At 40.0% G+C, this 17579-nt stretch overlaps 1 protein-coding gene across 4 annotated transcripts; it reads left to right on the top strand.

Annotated features, from left to right (window-relative positions):
• The first annotated feature begins 810 nt into the window (after positions 1–810).
• Positions 811–7010, top strand: nt5c2l1 (5'-nucleotidase, cytosolic II, like 1). Of its 4 annotated transcripts, XR_015067778.1 has the most exons (19): positions 811–943; positions 1762–1835; positions 1993–2110; positions 2198–2293; positions 2369–2460; positions 3096–3153; positions 3225–3318; positions 3406–3459; positions 3611–3694; positions 3781–3816; positions 4025–4135; positions 4234–4300; positions 4379–4549; positions 4623–4674; positions 5067–5127; positions 5349–5525; positions 5603–5690; positions 5763–5935; positions 6317–7010. XR_015067778.1 is itself a non-coding variant. In XM_085926574.1 (18 exons), exons 1-17 carry the CDS (start codon positions 885–887, stop codon positions 5687–5689), a joined length of 1491 nt encoding a protein of 496 aa, XP_085782700.1. In that variant the 5' UTR covers positions 811–884; the 3' UTR covers position 5690; positions 5766–5985. The 4 variants fall into 4 exon arrangements, 3 of the variants coding, with proteins under 3 accessions (XP_085782700.1, XP_085782698.1, XP_085782701.1); XM_085926574.1 differs by lacking the exon at positions 6317–7010 and having other exon boundaries at positions 5766–5985; XM_085926572.1 differs by lacking the exon at positions 6317–7010 and having other exon boundaries at positions 5763–5985.
• The last annotated feature ends 10569 nt before the right edge of the window (positions 7011–17579 follow it).

Raw genomic sequence — 17579 nt, 5'->3', positions numbered from 1 at the left:
GTATTTGTGAAGTTTGCCTTGTAAAAGATTACTTTTTTTTTAATCGTAATTTTTTTAAAGTGACAAATGTTACATGTATACTCATGTACTAAAGCAGAGGATGTTATTTAATTAATCAGGATTTAGCATCATTTACTTGTGGATGTGTTAAATGTTTTTATATAATTCTACGAACATGTTTAAATACTTGGTTTTTATTTTTTCACTTTTAAACTTATTTATTGATGTCTATGATTTCACATAATTACAGTTGCTTGTCTTTTTCATTTCGAACAACTTTCAACTAATTGATGAAATAATTTTTCAATTAAAATTTTTCAGGTTAGATATGTTTACTTGTCCTCTTGGTACATTTTTCAAGAAAACAGTATGCTTTAATTTTATTTTGAAAACTTGTATAAATGTGAATCCAGGGAACAATAAAGCCCTTTGTTTTTGCATTAAGTTGTTTATGTTCATCATGCAGAACCAATATCTGTTGCATGCAGGACAAATTTGATCCTTTCGCCTTGAGAGGGAGTAGAAAGCTCTCATTGGCTTAAGCATTAATGAAGTGAGCGTATTTTAATATTTAAATGAAGTGTTTGGGTTCTGCTGAGCGTGACTCCCATTAGGAAAGTTTTAAGGAGCCACTCAGGGGTGCAGCACCCACCCATAAAAGTGTGTGTGCACGTCTGATAAGACAATCTTCAAGGCTGCACACCTCTCAACCCGCTAATGTGCGGCAGTAATCAGAGGAGGGAGGAGTTGCGGCATCCTGCAATTTACGTCACTTGGGCAATTTATATCCGGACTGAGGTCAACCCTGAGAAAAGTTGCATCCCTCATCAACAACACAACAAGCTGATTTTTTTTTTTTTTTTACGTCAGCAACTGTGGACACGATGGACACAGAACGCTGTTTGTGTGATGACTCAAAGGTTATCAGAAGCAATGGACAAAAGTAAGTTTTTCTTGATGCGATCATTTTATAAATGCCATTATTTCTTATTATTTGGTTATCTACTGCATCAGCTGACACACGATCCCGTAGTCTCATGAGATGTACAAGAAATGTTTTGCAGCAATAATCTAAAAAAAAAAAGATCCTTCGAGATCAAAGGTGGGTGTAAATATTGATAACCACCTAATGCGTGCAATCTCGAGGCTAAAACCTGGACCACCCAGGTCCCTGAAGGCGTAAACACGAGAGTCTTTGGTGTCTATCTGTGACTAGCAAGTCAAGTGAGACGAAGCTGAGAATACTTGGAAGATGATAAAAGGTATTGTCTCCACCCAGGCCTACCTATCGCCATGAATGCAGGCAGTCAGTAGGTACAAAATGGCAACAACAGATTAAAATGAGAAGAAAATAGGGCCAAGGAACCAGTAAGAATTGGAGGAAAAAATATCTTCTACATTATATCAATAGAAGAGGACAACTACTTGTTGTCCTTGCACTATATATTTATTTTACTTGGTTTTGTTTATTTATTTATTTATTTTTTATCAACGATCAACATCACAAGGGAGAACTATGACCATACTAAAAAGAAAAGAAAAAGAGGAAATGTCATAATGTTAAAAAAATGACAATAAGACTGAAAATGGTTGACCTAAAGTTGTTAAGAGAATCGTATACAGTGTTGTTCCCCTAAGAATCCTTTCGTTACAGCATATCAATCGGTCACAGCATATCTCAAAGAGTCATGTTGTGTCGTGACCTTTGTCTGGTCACGTCAGCTGACCTTAACTACTCCATTTCTTTGTGTTCCATCTCAGGATATTTGTGAACAGAAGCTTGACGCTGGAAAACATCAAATGTTACGGCTTCGACATGGACTACACGCTGGCAAGTAAGTACGGTCATGACTGAAATTCTTCTATACATATCCTGACCAATATTATTTGTTATCAATTTTTTGGGGAGCAAAAATATGAGTGAACAATTTTTCTTGATTTAAAAAAAAAAAAAAAAAAAGAGATGAATTTGTCATTCTGACCTCATTGCAGTGTACAAGTCTCCAGAATATGAGAGCTTGGGCTTTGAGCTCCTAAGGGACAGAATGGTGTCTGTGGGCTACCCTCATGAGATTCTACGCTACACGTATGACCCGAGCTTCACCACCAGGTTGGCTTTTCACTCAAAATAACATTCTTCAGTTGTGATAAGATGGCTGGAATCACTTTGTCCATCATGCCGCCCACTTTCCTTCAGGGGCTTAGTGATCGACACCACATATGGCAACCTCCTGAAGGTGGACTCCAATGGGAACATTCTAGTGTGCAGTCATGGGTTCTGGTTCCTCAAAGGGTAATGTGAAAATTAACTGTGATGGATTTTCCAACAATCACCCCATCCTTTTTTTTGTTTATTTGTGCCTTAAAGCGAGGAAATTCACCGCTATTACCCCAACAAGTTCATCCAGAGAGACGACACCAATCGCTTCTACACTCTCAACACCCTCTTCAACCTTTCAGGTGTCACATTTATCGCTCTTTTCTTCTTCTCAAGAACTCAAACTTTTAACACCATAGGCGCTATCGTCATGACCAACATTACAAAACAGTAGTGTAGCGTAGTAGGCCTAAGTGTTCATCCCAAAAAGATGCCATGGCTTTATCTTCAGAGCACAAAAAATCCCGTGGCCTTCCGCTAATTTGTTATCTTGGGAGCTCTGCTGAAACCATAATGGAATATCTACTCTGGAAAAAAAAATGTCTGTCCCTCAAATTTGAATTTATGTATCCCTAAATCTATTTTTGATGCAAATGCAAAGAATGTATTGAGTTGATTCAGATTCAGTACAAAAAAATAATAATCTCGTAGAGTTTATTTGCATTTTTGATTAAATGACACTAAAAATGTGTGTAATCTTACGTTATTCGGGGACTTTATGAAGATTTAAGTGGACTCACGCATGATTGCTCCACAATGTTGTGTGTGTATATGTGTGTCCATGTTTATGTTCCAGGAAACTATTCGACTTGGCCTGTCCCGTCTGCCTGATGTCAATCCATAGTATTATTTGCTATTACTCTAAAAATGTGTTTGCGCAAAAAAAAACACTTACCCCGAACTAAACTGTGGGGTTTTTTTGTTTTCCTTTTTACAGAGACATATCTCTATTCTTGCCTTGTGGACTTTTTCACCAAATGCAGCAGATACAAATGGTAAGCATGTACTTTCTGGACCATCTTTCGCAAACAAAAAATATACGGTAACAAAAGTCTACCTACCCCAGCGTGCAAAAAGGTTACCACTATGGCGACCTGTTCATGTCATACAGAACCATGTTCCAGGATGTAAGAGACGCAATGGACTTCATTCACGACACGGTAACCTTTACATAACGACTGGTTTTTTTTTTTTTTTTTTTTGGTGCTCCTCTGATACAAACTTAGTGTTACACTCTGTTTTTGCAGGGCATCCTCAAAAACCAGACCATCAAGAATATTGACAAATATATTATACAAGACGTGAGTAGCTAAAAATAAATTAATTAATTGAAAAATAAACAAATATATATATATATATATATAATTTATTTATTTATTTATATACTCCATGAAAACAACAATTTGGTTTCAGATAATTAAGAAAACTTAAATATTTCATTTTTTTTTACAGCCAAATATAATTACTCTCTTGACTCGGATTAAAAAAGTGGCCAAAGTTTTTCTTGCCACAAACAGTGACTACAAATACACTGAGGTAAGCCTCCAAAAAGACTCAAATGGTACAAAATTGCTACAAACATGACTAATAGTGTCTCTAAACTTTTTCCTGTCTTTATCTAGGCCGTAATGAGATACCTTCTTGAACACGGTACCACGGTAAGAGCATTTGTCTTGAAGATGCACAAAAATGGATAAACGATACGGTAAAGCAAAACACACGTAATTGTGTCAGGCCACCGATAAAAGATAAGAGCTTGATTAGATGTCGCCATAGCAACAACTTGTCTCAAAATACACAACTTGGCTTTGGGGTTGTTATTCTGAGGACAAAACACTCTATGTTCTTGCTCAAATTTTCCACCAGGAGTCTGGAGATTCCCCGGAGTCGTGGCGCTCCTTCTTTGACCTCATCGTTGTTGATACGAGGAAGCCGCTGTTCTTCGCGGGGGGCACGGTGCTAAGACAAGTTGAGACGGTATGAAGGAATTCCTATGCTTTGACACCTGACATCAATATTGGACTGTACTTGACTTCTGCCAATCATCAATTATTTTATCGGTGTTTGCGATCCAGAACACAGGGAGACTTTGTATCGGAACGTACACCGGCGCTCTCCAGGATGGAACTGTGTACTCTGGAGGTGAGACAGATCCATTTTTTCAGTTGTCACTAAAGCAACTCCATAAAAATTCGTTATGGATTATTTCGATGGTCTCAGGTTCGTCAAACATGGTTTCCGACCTGCTGAACATCAAAGGTAAAGACATCCTCTATGTGGGGGATCATATCTTTGGCGACATTCTCAAGTCCAAGAAGCGGCAAGGCTGGAAAACGTTCCTGGTGGTTCCAGAGCTTATCAAAGAACAACAAATTTGGGAGAACAAGAAACGTACGCCAATCTCCAATTTTTTCCCCAGCATTAATTTGTGATTGAGTTTTTGAGAGATGTTTTTTTTTTCCAGATTGGTTTGAAGAGCTGAAAAGTCTTGACATTTCCCTAGCTGAGAGTTACAAGTACGTACGCATTCGAGTAATTGTGTGTTCTGCTATTTTGCTGTCAAAGGTTCTCCGCTTTAACGAGGTTCAAGCCAGATGTCACTGAAAGTATAGTCGATCACGCGCTAGCCGTTTCCATCTTAGGTTAGCTTAGCATTTAGCATAGCCTCTCCATCTTTTCTTGTCATGCAAATATGGTACTTCTCAGATATAGCTTATTCACCGCCACGCGATGTTTACCGACTTTGAATTGACTCAGCAACATTTTCAGGCGCAGTAGTCGCTAGCTAGTTTCTCGACCTCCCACTAGCCAACTTGACCCTGGCTTTGCTTTTTTTTTTTTTTTTCTTTGGTTCATCTTCTACGTTCTTGTGACGGTTGTCTTCACATTTGGCTATTGTTGCTTGCAGGCACTTGGACAGCGGTAGTAAGGACACTCCTGACATCATCAGCATTCAGAACAGAATGACGGTAAAGACATGGAATATTGTACTGTGAGAATGTACATACAGCTAAACTTTCCCACCATTATCATTACTGCGTGTCACCGCGACTAACTAGTACAGTATCCCATCCACAGTCAGCTAGCACAGGCTACGAGCTATGTTTTTTATAACTTAGGACAGACAATTAAGTTGATAACATTTTGATTGCCTGTGTGGGTTCGTCCCCCCCCGGTTGGCCTCCTTCAGAATCTGACCACCTGGATGGACATGTCTTACGGCCGGATGGGCAGCCTACTTCGAAGCGGCTCCAGACAGACGCTGTTTGCCAGCCAACTCATGCGCTACGCCGACCTCTACGCGGCTAGCTGCCTCAGCCTGCTGCACTACCCCCTCAATTACCTCTTCATGGCTACTCCTGTGCTGGTCGGTCCTCCTTTACTCACAGCGGAATTAAACTGCTGTCACTTTCTGTAAGTGGTCACCCGTGTTGCTTTTCCCAGATGCCCCATGAGGTCCCACCGCACAGCTCTGTTGACTTTCCTTCAATGCCGCTAACCAACTGTCAGTGTGGGCAGGACGAGCGCTAAGGTAGCTTCTATTACTTTTTCTTGACAGCAAATTTGAGTCAAAGTAGAATTGTGATTATTTTTGTCTCAAAAGCAGTGTTAAAAACAAGAGAACATGAGGACACTTTCGAAAGAGCATGGCATGAAGATTTTGCTGTTGGAATGGTTTGGCAGCCATGAGGAGATAATATGTTGCTGAATTGCACGGCTCCCTCTGCTGGATGGGAGTTGCTCTCCACCCTCTATTTAGTGAACCCTCAATAAATTGTAAGTCGGAAACGTTGAATCATTTCAGTCGTTATTTTACCCCTTTTATGATGTATTAAAAATTAACCATATAAACTAATAACATTGTTAAAGGTCATTTAAGCAAATTTTCTGAAGTGTGTATCAAAACTGGTCGCTCTTTGCATTTTTCAGTTCCCAAGAACAAATATTATATTAACAGCAAGATAAAAAAGGCACATACAGACAAACGAACATTCACACGAGGGGCTATGAACTTTCCAGATAAATATGCGCACCTTTAATATGAATGAGTAGAACCATCATGTATGGTTAAGTTTGTACCGCTAGTAAAATCACAAATAAGACTAGTCCAACTAGCTTATAGCCTTTTATTACTGTTATTCTTTGTGTGTCCACTAGATGGCAGTAAATCACCTTTGCATCAACCCTTCTCATCAAATTGTCTCGCACGCATCCGCATGCACACACACACACACACACATGCAGAAAGGATCATTGAAATATTGCAAGCATTTTTTCTATTACCAAGCCCACTTATAAAAATAAATTAAACAGTAGTTAAACAATTTTTCATTGTTTTCAAAAGTAGTTATCTATCAGTTTGAAATACTATAATGAACAGACAGATAGATGAAAAAAAAAGTTGATAGTGATGCAATGTGGATGTGATTAAGTCCCCTTTTCGCCTCTAAGAGGAAAGACCACAAGAGGATACAAACCTCCTTGCTTTTATTGGCACCGCCCCCTTCTACAACCAGACACACAAAGCAACACACTCACTTCCCAGATGATTTCATTTCCTGTATCAGGGGCTATTTTAGTTTATTTGGATTTCCCTCTTCATTGTCTGCTTGTCGACGGGATTTATTATTCTTACTGTTTGTTTTGGTGGGTTTTTTTCTCCCTCCTATTCTTTTTTTTTTTCTTTTATTATTATTGTGTTGCTTTATTCTAACACCACTTATTAAATTCACACATTTGATAGTTTCTGGCTGTTTTTAAATCTTGCTGTTCTGTTATTTGGAATCAATGCTATATTTAATGTTACTTTTGATATATTTTTGAGATACCATTAAACTCTTTGGGGATATTTAAATCCAACAATATGTTGATATATTTCATCAAAAGCTAATAGTGGAGTACTGGAGGAAGAATATTACACACAAAATGCTTTTTAAACCCTTATTCTTTTTAATATTGTAATTTTACAATTTATTCACATGATAATGGAAAATAGTTTTTGGTGAAGTTTCCCTTTAATTTACTAACCAGTGCAAACCATTATAAACCTTTAGCAACTCTTTCAGTTCCCTACAAATACAAGTCATAGTAAGTCATTGAGGACAAAACACAAACCAACAAAATAACATGATTTAATTCAGTTATTATTGTAAACACCACTATCATATTTAAAAAGATTATAGCCAGTTATGTTTTTCTTATTTGATTTTTCTAACTTTTAAAAGGCTTGTATGTTTTCTGCAACACTAAAAATACTTTCTTAAGGGGGTTCAAAAAGTGCACTATAATAGGAGAAAAACCTTTAACTTCTTCTTTAAAATAATTACTTATTTTTATTATTATTACTGACTGGGCTCCTTTATTGTCCCCCGCCCTCATTCACAATTATTTTCACAATGAATTATTGCATTTGGTTGCATTAGGCAAGAAAGTTCATTGTTTTTAATCAGTAACTTTCTTTTGCTAAGCTCAAAAATGTATACACACAAACAAATACACCGGATACTAAAAAAAAAAAAAAACTTTGATAGTATATTTTTAATACGATGAATTAATTTAACTTATGAAGTTGTTTGGAAGCATTGAAAAGGCAAATTGTGCATTTTTTACACCTTTATTGAAGTCCACATTCAAAGTTACATCTACAAAAGACATCAAAGTCAAACTCCAAAGCTTTTTTAAACCAGTTGTTCGTCATTCTTTTGCACTTGTAAGTGCTCCTTAGCAGCCATGTGTCTCTCTCATGGCAGGATACTGTGCACTCTTGTGCAGATGCAGAAGCACCACCGTCCCCCATTCCACACATTCCAGGATTTCCCAGCAAGCATTGCAAGCAAGCCCAAACAAGTCACGTTCTTACACTGGGGCGGAATCTCACACAGTCAAGTGACTTGAGGCGGCTTCTCTTTTTCGGGGGGCCCTCGATCAACCCCTCCCCTACGGTGGCCGATCGCAAAAACAAGGAAATAAGTTTGCGTTGTGACAAAGACTTTTTTTTTTTAAAGCGCCGGTGGTAAAATAAAAAAAATTAAAATAAAAAAAAAAAAGGTATTTTAGGACGGTGCAAACAAACAAGGTTCTTTGCTGAGAAGCTTCCCCTCAGGGTTCAAACATGAGGCACGCACGGGAGCACTGACACCTAATCTCAACACAACCTGAGAGAAGAGCAGGACGAGAGGGGACGGGCTCGGAAGGGAGGGCGAGGGGCCCCGCATTCCTCCCCCCCTCCCCGACCTGCTATACGCTACAAGGATGCTCCAAAAACACAGAGGCCCACCTACCCTCACCCTCCTCCACTTCCTTTTAGCATAAGCTCACACTCCCGTGTCACCGTGTTTGATGACACAACACCACACAGGTGCAGAAGACAGTTGGTGTAAATAAATTTGGTGTTACTGTTGAATGTAATAAACAAAAGTGTTACCTAAGCTAAGGAGGTTATGTTGACACAGTTTGTGAGTTAAGGCCACTCTCAAGCTACTACAAGTTCCACTTAACTTTCCCTTTTTTGTGGTGAGGATTCCCAACCACTGAAGAAAACCAACATTGGTCAATGTCACATTCTTTCTCAAAAGTGACTAAGTGGGATTTTCTGGGTTTATTTTTTGACATTATTTGAGCTCAAATGGAACTTTTGCTGTTTATTAAGTGTTGATGTTTGTATATTTGATTTAAATGTGAATTATTTGGGTTTAGCAGTTCCAGGCTAAAACTTCAAGGTGTGGCTTTGGGTTCAGGCGTGAATAGAAGATTTGATTTGATCGTTTTTGCTTATATTGTATGGGCACTTTTATATATTTGAATTGTTATCTACTACCAGAATCTACCGAGCATATCAGTTTTATGACCAGCATAACACTTTTTTATAAAAACCGCCTAGCAAGGATTTTTCTGGTTCACTTTTTGTGAGCATCTTAAAAATTTCATCTGCACATCATTTAAGTTTTTGTAGCAGGCCAAAAATGATTTCGGCATTTTTGTAGCATACATTTTGGTGGCCAGTTAGATCACTTTTGTGGGGGCATTTCATAGCCACAAAACTTAGTCATAAGTTTGGAGTCACAAAATAGTTTTAATTATTTTAATATTTTTTTTGGTCATACATTCCTTATTTCTTAGTGGGGGAAATGCAGTAAATGTAATTACAATTTTTTTTATTTTGGTGGAATGGCGAGTTAGGTTTTATTAATTCTAAGCCCTTCTAGATTTTCTACAGTCACCAAGGTGGTTGGTTTCATTGTGTTCTATTATTATTATGCAAGGGTAACAAACTTTCAGGGGTGAAGACTGGATCAAGGAAGCACCCCTTCCAACATTTTGTTGAATTTTATACATTAAATGAATCTGTGAATTAAATGACGTAAAATAAGAACATTTCGGGGGTTCCTATGGGTGTCTGAATATAAATTACAATCACTATTTCTCGATTGTGACTTTTGACATGGTTATCAAAACATATTTATCATTTTTATTGGAGTAAACTGTGCAGGAGGCTCCACCACCTGCCATCAGCCATCAAGTCAAGTCAACCAGTCCACTTCTACTGGCCAGTTCTGAGGCCAAATGCTATGACAATACTATTGCACTGCTAGAATGGATGGTACAGTAGTGCAACATTGTCAAAGCAGCTGACCTCAGCATGTGTCAGCACACGGACAGAATAAAGAGATAGAGAGGAGGGAGTTGAGGGCTGGGAGGGGCGGCCATTAGTTTTGCTGCCAATCTACATTTTAATTTGCTTTATTTGGAATTGTGTGACAGTATTGAAATATTTGGGAACTTGCTTGAACTAATACACTCGCTAAAAGGGGGAGGAAGCTGCAACCCGTGGACCATATGCAAACCAGTCAGCGTATTTAATGCAATTTTCAAAGTAATATCTTCCTAAAGGAAAGCTCACATGTTGAAAGTCAATTTCACTAATACACAAAAAGTCATCCGTATGCAAATAAACGTTGAAAAAACACAATCTGTAATAACCACTTGTTTGATTGCAAAGCCATATTTTTTGATTCATTCAGAACAGGACTTGAAAAACTTTTCACAGCCCAGTCCACATGAAATTTCTTTTTAGAAACAAAAGTCAAAGAGTGGTGTGGGTCTATCAACCAATGCCCTTTTAATATTGCACTGCTCATCCCCAATGGCCAGTAGTGCAACAGAAAAAGGGCAGTGGTCAACAACCATGAAGTCTCTATTGCATAGAAAAACGGAAAATACAAATATACACACACACACAATTGGATGGACATGTTCTATATAAATAAATAAAAACTATAAAATAGCCCATGTCTGTGTGTGGTTGAAGAGGGGGCACAATAACAAAAAGCTGCTTGAGTGCTGAATTAACTTCCTAAATTTAACAGCGTTGCTTATACTCTCGCCCTGGGAGAATGGGAATTTCCCAGCATGTGGGCCCATACTATTCTCTTCAGTCAATGACATGCATTCTAATTTGGTGGGGAGAGGAGGAGGAGGAGGAAGAGGAGGAATGAGGTGGGGGTTAAAGAGAGGAAGAAAGGGAGAGGGAGGGGGGAGGGGGGGTTGCACATTAAAGCCTTCCCACACCTTGCCTATCAAACTATTAGTCAGACATGGCTCCAAGTTGCAGTTCTGATGAGTACAATAGTCACCCAAGAGCAAGAAGGAGGGCGAAAAAGTTTGGGAAAAGCTCATTTTGGAAAAAAAAAAAAAAAAGTCAAGAAGTGCCCGTGAGGCGTTTGCGCAACACCGTCCGTGGCTGTTACACAACGTACACAATCCATAGCATGACGCCAACCATTGGACGACGAAAAACGAGAACATCATGTGGACGCATGGAGCTGTTTACCTGCTTTCCTTCACTCTCCGCCATGTCTACAGAGGAGGAGAAGAAGAAGAAGGAGCGCGCGCGCGGCCTATGCGCCTCCTCCGCTCCACGCCAAGCCACCCAACCAAGCAGGCAGCCCGGAGTCTCTTTCCTGCCAGCTCACGGCGCAACACTGACGACTTGTTAGATTGCACAACAGGCTTGGCTGCACGCACACGCCCGCAACGTGAAAATGTAACCCCACACCCACCAACCAGACCCCCCCCCCCTTCTCTCGTCACTCCCTCCCCTTCCTCCCAATCATCGGATACCTATTAGGTGGCCAAATAAGGTGCACTTTATCCTCTTCGAGCCCTCGCCGACCCAGACTCGGTCTGTTTTCCACGCGCGGAATCAAGTTTGTGCACAAGATTTACGCATAAAAAGAAGCTACAACTCACCGTGGAGAACCCCCCCCCGCTCTCTCTCTCTCTCTCCCCACCTCTCGCACACACCACCCCCTTTTTCTACCTCTCGTCTTCCCACGGAACACTATCAGCAGGAGAATCCGTGGATAGGCCAAGAAAAACAACGACGACAAGGGAAAAGCGAGCCTCTTTCCTCGAAATCACGCCGCGTGGAAGGCGGGTGGTGGAAGGGGGGGAAAAAGGGGGAGGGGGGGGTGCTATGGCTTCGGTACTCGTTGTCCCCGCGTCGTGAATAACCGCACAAATCGGAGCCGAAAAGCGTCCAAAAATGAGCGTCGAATCCCGCACAAACCTCTTCTTTCCTCATGAGGCGATGGTGGTGGAAAAAGTCTTCCACGCACACGTAACACGCACGGCCCTCGAGCATACCGGACTCCATCTTTGACTACTTGACATTCACAGGCTGGCGAGGCTCGAGTCGCCGCTTTTGCATTGGCGCACGCTCATTGGTTGCCTCCTGCGCTAGTCTGCGGCGATTGGTCAGCCTTAGGCGCCCGCCCCGCTTCCTATGTGCCGCTCATTGGTCGAGCACAACGACGCGTCAGCGGGCGCAGCAAATCCCTGATTAGCTGTGTCCCATTCACAAAAATCCACCCAAACTCCTCCTCCTCCCCTCGCGGTATCCTAATTATTTTATTCACTTTTTTGGGGTGAGCCCGCTTAAAAAAAAAAAAAAAAACCACGCTTATGATATGATAATAATCAAGCTTTAATTGATGGTAACACGGGTGGACATTTCACCAACTATGGCGTCACCTCGCTTACTTCCGCACCGAATTTTTATTTAAAAAATCCGATTAGATTAACTTCATATTAATAATTAAAAAAATCCTACATTTTCGCGTAGTTGCGGGCGGGGTGGTGACGAACCGAGGCGCCATCAGAGTGACAAAATGTGCCGTTCGAGTAGCTCAATTTGTCACCTCGGTCGGTGCACAAAATGGAAGCGCGGCCAGCCTTTTTTTTTTTTTTTTTTTTTTTTTATCGACGCCCAGAAAGGAGAAGCGGCCTGTGAAATTTGGCATTCCTGGCCCAGAGGAGCTGAAATAATGGCATTATCCCGCGGCTTCCCCCCTCTTTTCCCTCACTCGATCTACCCATATCTGATTGTGCAGCCACTCGGTGCTTTTTTTTTTTTTTTTTTATGTATAGAGCTGGGCGTGATGAAGGTTGACTCTCCTCTTCTGCCCCCACCCCCTCCAAAAAAAGTGTCCCGTCAAGACACACAAGTTAATTTAAGGCACCGAGCCACCAAAACTCACTCACTCACTCACTCTCTTTGCTCTCTCTATCAAGATCCAATAATAAGTTCTGATAGTGACGGTTGGTGGTCCACAGAGTCCTGCTGCTAATACACAAACTGCACCAAGTGCAGGGAATTAATGCTGCAAACGCCCGATTAGCTCATTCATTACTGTGGAGAGCACACACAGGGTGACAATCGGCTCAAAGACCTGAAAATGGTCATGGGAGCGGAGGGGAGGGGTGGGGTGTCATCTTATTAGAGACTAATCTTATGTACAGTTATGTAAAAAAAAAAAAACTATATAACTGAGCATAGTATATTTAGTATTAAGTACTATTATGATTGCATTAACAAACTGACGAGGGAACAAAAAACTATTTAACATGTTTCAATAAAACTGTTGTGTGCCAATGGATTGAAGTTTTGTGGTTTGAATACAAGGTAACTATACAATAATACAAAAAGTATTTAGTCACTATTTTTCAAATGTGTTTTGATTACTTTAAAATGAAGATTAAGCATTTAGAAATAATCAAACTTTGCTTTGAATCTTTTGGTAAATGCAAATATCACATTTATGTCCCGTAATCCAATTTGCATACATAACTAAGACAATTTAAAGTCAAATGAAACAACTCATGGATATTAAAATTGAGGCATGTTTAGGCTTCTAGTTTTGTGCCAATAACTACACTAATTTGCTGACACATTTATTATAGTTCAGTTTAAAAGATGATTTTACTCTCAGGAACTCTAGTAGTGAAGTTAAAACGACTGGGAGATGTTTTTAAAATTTGCAAAATGAGGAGGATTGAAGTTAATGTGGTTTATATGCTTAAATGCAGTTTTTGAAGTCAAACATTTTAGTAGCTATTAAGGTGGTCTACACCTTGAATACACTTATGTATAGAAATTCAAGCAACATTTTATTTTCTGTAAAAGATGCCTTACGTGTGGTAATTATTATTCATTAGCTAAAGATGAGCGATTTTATCCAAATAATCCGAATGGTAAGATCTTTTGAAAGTGTTTCCTGTGGTTACAGCATTGACGTTGAAGTTTTGTTAGTGAATAGGATTATATTTATGACTAAGAGAGAGAGAGAAAGAGAGAGAGAGACTCACTTTCATATTTTGGAAAATGTTTCTGTTTAAAAGAACCTGAGGGGATTTAAAGGCCACAAACATGCATGCAGTAGTAGTAATATGGCTGCCTGACTCTTACACCGTGTGTGTGCGTGTGTGTGAAGTGTCTGTCATGTGGGCCTGGGTGAGAAAAGCCTTGATGCTGCTTATTGTTGTGCCTCTTTTTTTTGTTGTTGAATTTCCCTCTATGTAGCAGCTCCCATCCTCCCAAAACGTACCTCCTTTCTTCCTCTGCACTTTGACCTCTTCCCTTCCCCCATACCCATTTCCATCTAATACACACCAACACACACACACGAACACACACACACACACACACACACACACACACACACACACACACACACACACACAAAACGATGGATGATCATTGATAATTTTGAAGACTCTTAATAATGGTGACGTTTTAGGTGGCTGTGGGAGGTTTCTTCTTTGATGAAGGAGCAGTGGCTGAACCCCACCTCAAACCGCCCCCCCCCCCCCCCCCCCCCCCCTTGAAACAGACTCTATGGACTGCATGCATGACATTCCAGCTGTGTGGGTGGCACGCTTTTTTTTTTTTTTTTTTTTAAACTATGTCTCCAACGGTACACAGCAACTCCTGAAGCTCCCGACGGCGCGGGAACCGCCACCACCCCCGGCGGCATCCGCCATTCTTCAAACTCTCTTTAAACCGGCTGAAAATAACATTAGGTACGCCTGCACGTTCTTCTGAGAGCCCATAAAGTAAACATGTCTGAAGATAATGAGACTTAGTTGATGACCAGTAGGTGTGCAAATGCACTGAATCACTCTGAGGTGTTTCTAATATTTTGACTCGAGATAAGGTGAGCATAAGTACTTTTCACTATGGTGAACTTACACACCAGTGAAATCTACACGAAATAGAAATTGGATAGATTTGATAGCTAGCTAACTAACAGATAGCTAGCTAGCTAGCTACAAGTCTAGTCCTTTTTGCTTTGTCGTTGACTCTAACATATGGATACAGTTATTATTCGAGATACCAGCACCTTGCTGTTGTATTTTGTGAATAAAATACACTTTAAAGCAACCAGAAGTGCAACCAGTGAGCAAAGTCACCCATAATAACCCCCAAGCTCACTCGCTGACAAGCGTATTGATTACTCATCGATTATTTCCTAGTGTGCACGAGGGGCACGTGATCAACGACGAGCCTAGCCTGTAACTCACAGTCCACCCCCCCCCCCATGCAGTATGCATATATGCACCCCCCCTTCTACTTCAACAGTACTGCATGAGTCCAAGAGAAAAAAAAAAAAACCTCGAGCCCATTAAGTGAACTTCAGAGGAATTCCTCACTTTACATACAGAATGCACTAGAGGTCGAAGGGCAAAGGGCCAGAGGGGAATCCACCCGCACCCAAGCAGGCAAGGCAGGCCGGGCCTTATTTAAACAAGCCTGGAATGCCTGCTTTGCTTGCTAGATGGTGTGCAGGAAGAACAAGAAGAAGAAGAGGAGGAGGAGGAGGAAGGAAGGAAGTTCTCTGCTATTAACATGAACACGAGTGGCTAATAAATAGCAACACGCTTTAAATGACCTCGTTGAGAGCCTCCAAACACAACACGCCATTGACGTCCAATGCAAAAGATCAGAAGGCTCACTTTTGATTGACATGCCCGCTGAGGTACGTGTTTACCAATATTGTGCTGGTACTTTTAGCGTCAAAAATAAATAAAGCCTAATAGTAACAGTAAGGACATTTTTGAACTGAATTGTCCGTAATCAGCCACTTTAAAGAAGCCAAATATCAGAAAGCAGCTCAAAGTGCAGCTCGACACCGCAACACCAATAGACACATTGCGATCTTTATGTTTACGTTTTTTTTATGTGTTTGTGTCCAAAAGAAAGAAACCAAAAAAAAAAAATGCACTTATTTGATTTGTATTATTAACTCCACTCAAGGAGAATTATTATTTATTATTATTTTTCATTTGAACATAGATCCATTTTATACAAAGCGTAATAGCTGGGCGTCAATTCAAACCGTCAAATTAAAAAGCTACAATTATTCTATAATCCTGAACATGTTTCTTTTGGGAGCGGCTCCCATTAGATTGCAAAGTTGTACCTAATAAAGTGGCCGGTGACCACACTCCCAATTAAACTGTCTGCTGCTGTGCAAACTTCTTATTTTGTTGCTGTATTATGGTTGAAAATATTTTGCAAAATTGTTCTCAACAAATAATCCAACACTGCCTCACTTTCGTTAGCGTTAGGACTGATTCAGCTCTCTTCTTGAAATAAACAATAAGTCTATAATTCAGATGAATTCCATACACCCAACAAGTTGTGCTGAAGATTCTCTTTTCATAATTATTCACTTTAAGATACTTTTGTTTCTATTTATGTGCACTTTGTGCCACTTTTTGGACATTTTCTGGACCTTGAATGAGTTATCTTGAGGTATGGGCCGGCCCCTTTAAAAGAGGCCCTCCAGTCAAGACCACACAGCAGCACTCACTTAGTATGAGAAAGTCAGTTTCCAAACTGCAATAACATTCAAATATACAAGATCAAGTGAGTGCAATAAAAAGTTCGACTTGTACAAGTCATTCAATTATTTAGCGTTGGTACGGTGCAACAGATTAGGACATGGTTGAAATTTGTGTTTTCCTCTGACGTGTACAATTCTTTCACTTTCTTTTTCTTTTTTTTTTAACTTAACAAACTTAACAAACAGATGCAAAAACAGAAAATATGTGAGAAAAATATAAACTGTCTCTTACTACCCAGCTCGTATGAATCACACCAAAAATTTGGTTTTGAAATTTGGTTGGAAAACATATCTCACAATTAAATGCGGTGTTTTGAGGTTATATACAATTATTTCGCAATCTTTTTCCTATGATATAACTCATAAAAACAGTCGAGTCTTACAAGTCTCTCACTAAAATATGAACAACATTGTGCAAAGAATTAGGACACATCAGATTATTTGATTTATGAAGATAAATGTATGATAATATAACCAGTAAAAAAGTACTTCTGCAAAGTTGTGAAAATCCTTTCCATTACAAAAGACATTACAAAGGCTTCTAAATGTCTCTTTTAAAACTAAACTCAAATTCTTTCCCCATGAAAAAAAACTATCTACAAATATACAAGTATATACATATATTATAAATATACATGTATACATACAATTTATATAGAAAAGTTTGTCAAAAATATGATGTGAAATTTTAGAACCAGAAAAAGTTCTTACAAAGGTTCCACCAGGTTTAAGTGTCAAGTATTAAGTGTAGACCAATTTTACGCAAAACTGCCTCTTTAAAATCTGCAATGGATCCTGAACATTTGTTTTTGCCTCTTGTAGGTTAGAACAATACGAAGCAGGCTAGATCAAGATGAGTCGTTTGACTTGTGTGTGTGTGTGTGTGTGTGTGTGTGTGTGTGTGTGTGTGTGTGTGTGTGTGTGTGTGTGTCGCAGGCAGGGGTGGGACCCGAATGGCGTCAGTATCCGATGAATGAAACTCGAAATGTAAATGAATGCGTCTAATAGCAGCTGGCCATCATCATCACCTAGCCCGCCTGGTCATGTGACATGCCTCTGGACAACAAAACCCAGCATTCCCAGCGTCCCCACCCCCCACCTTTCTGTTTTTAGGACCACCACGCCAAATTTCCTTTCAAATGACATGCTACAATCCCCATGGCCGTGGTGGAATTCTGGCCACTTCAAAGCGGCCGGGCCGAGCGGCCAATGACGGATGAGGGGTGGGTCGCTGC

The sequence above is a fragment of the Syngnathus leptorhynchus genome, chromosome 12, assembly GCF_054491065.1.
Source record: "Syngnathus leptorhynchus isolate UIUO chromosome 12, UIUO_Slep, whole genome shotgun sequence".
In the NCBI taxonomy this organism is placed as follows: domain Eukaryota; kingdom Metazoa; phylum Chordata; class Actinopteri; order Syngnathiformes; family Syngnathidae; genus Syngnathus; species Syngnathus leptorhynchus.
The sequence above is the reverse complement of the archived record's forward strand: the minus strand, read 5'-3'. Positions and strand labels throughout refer to the sequence as shown.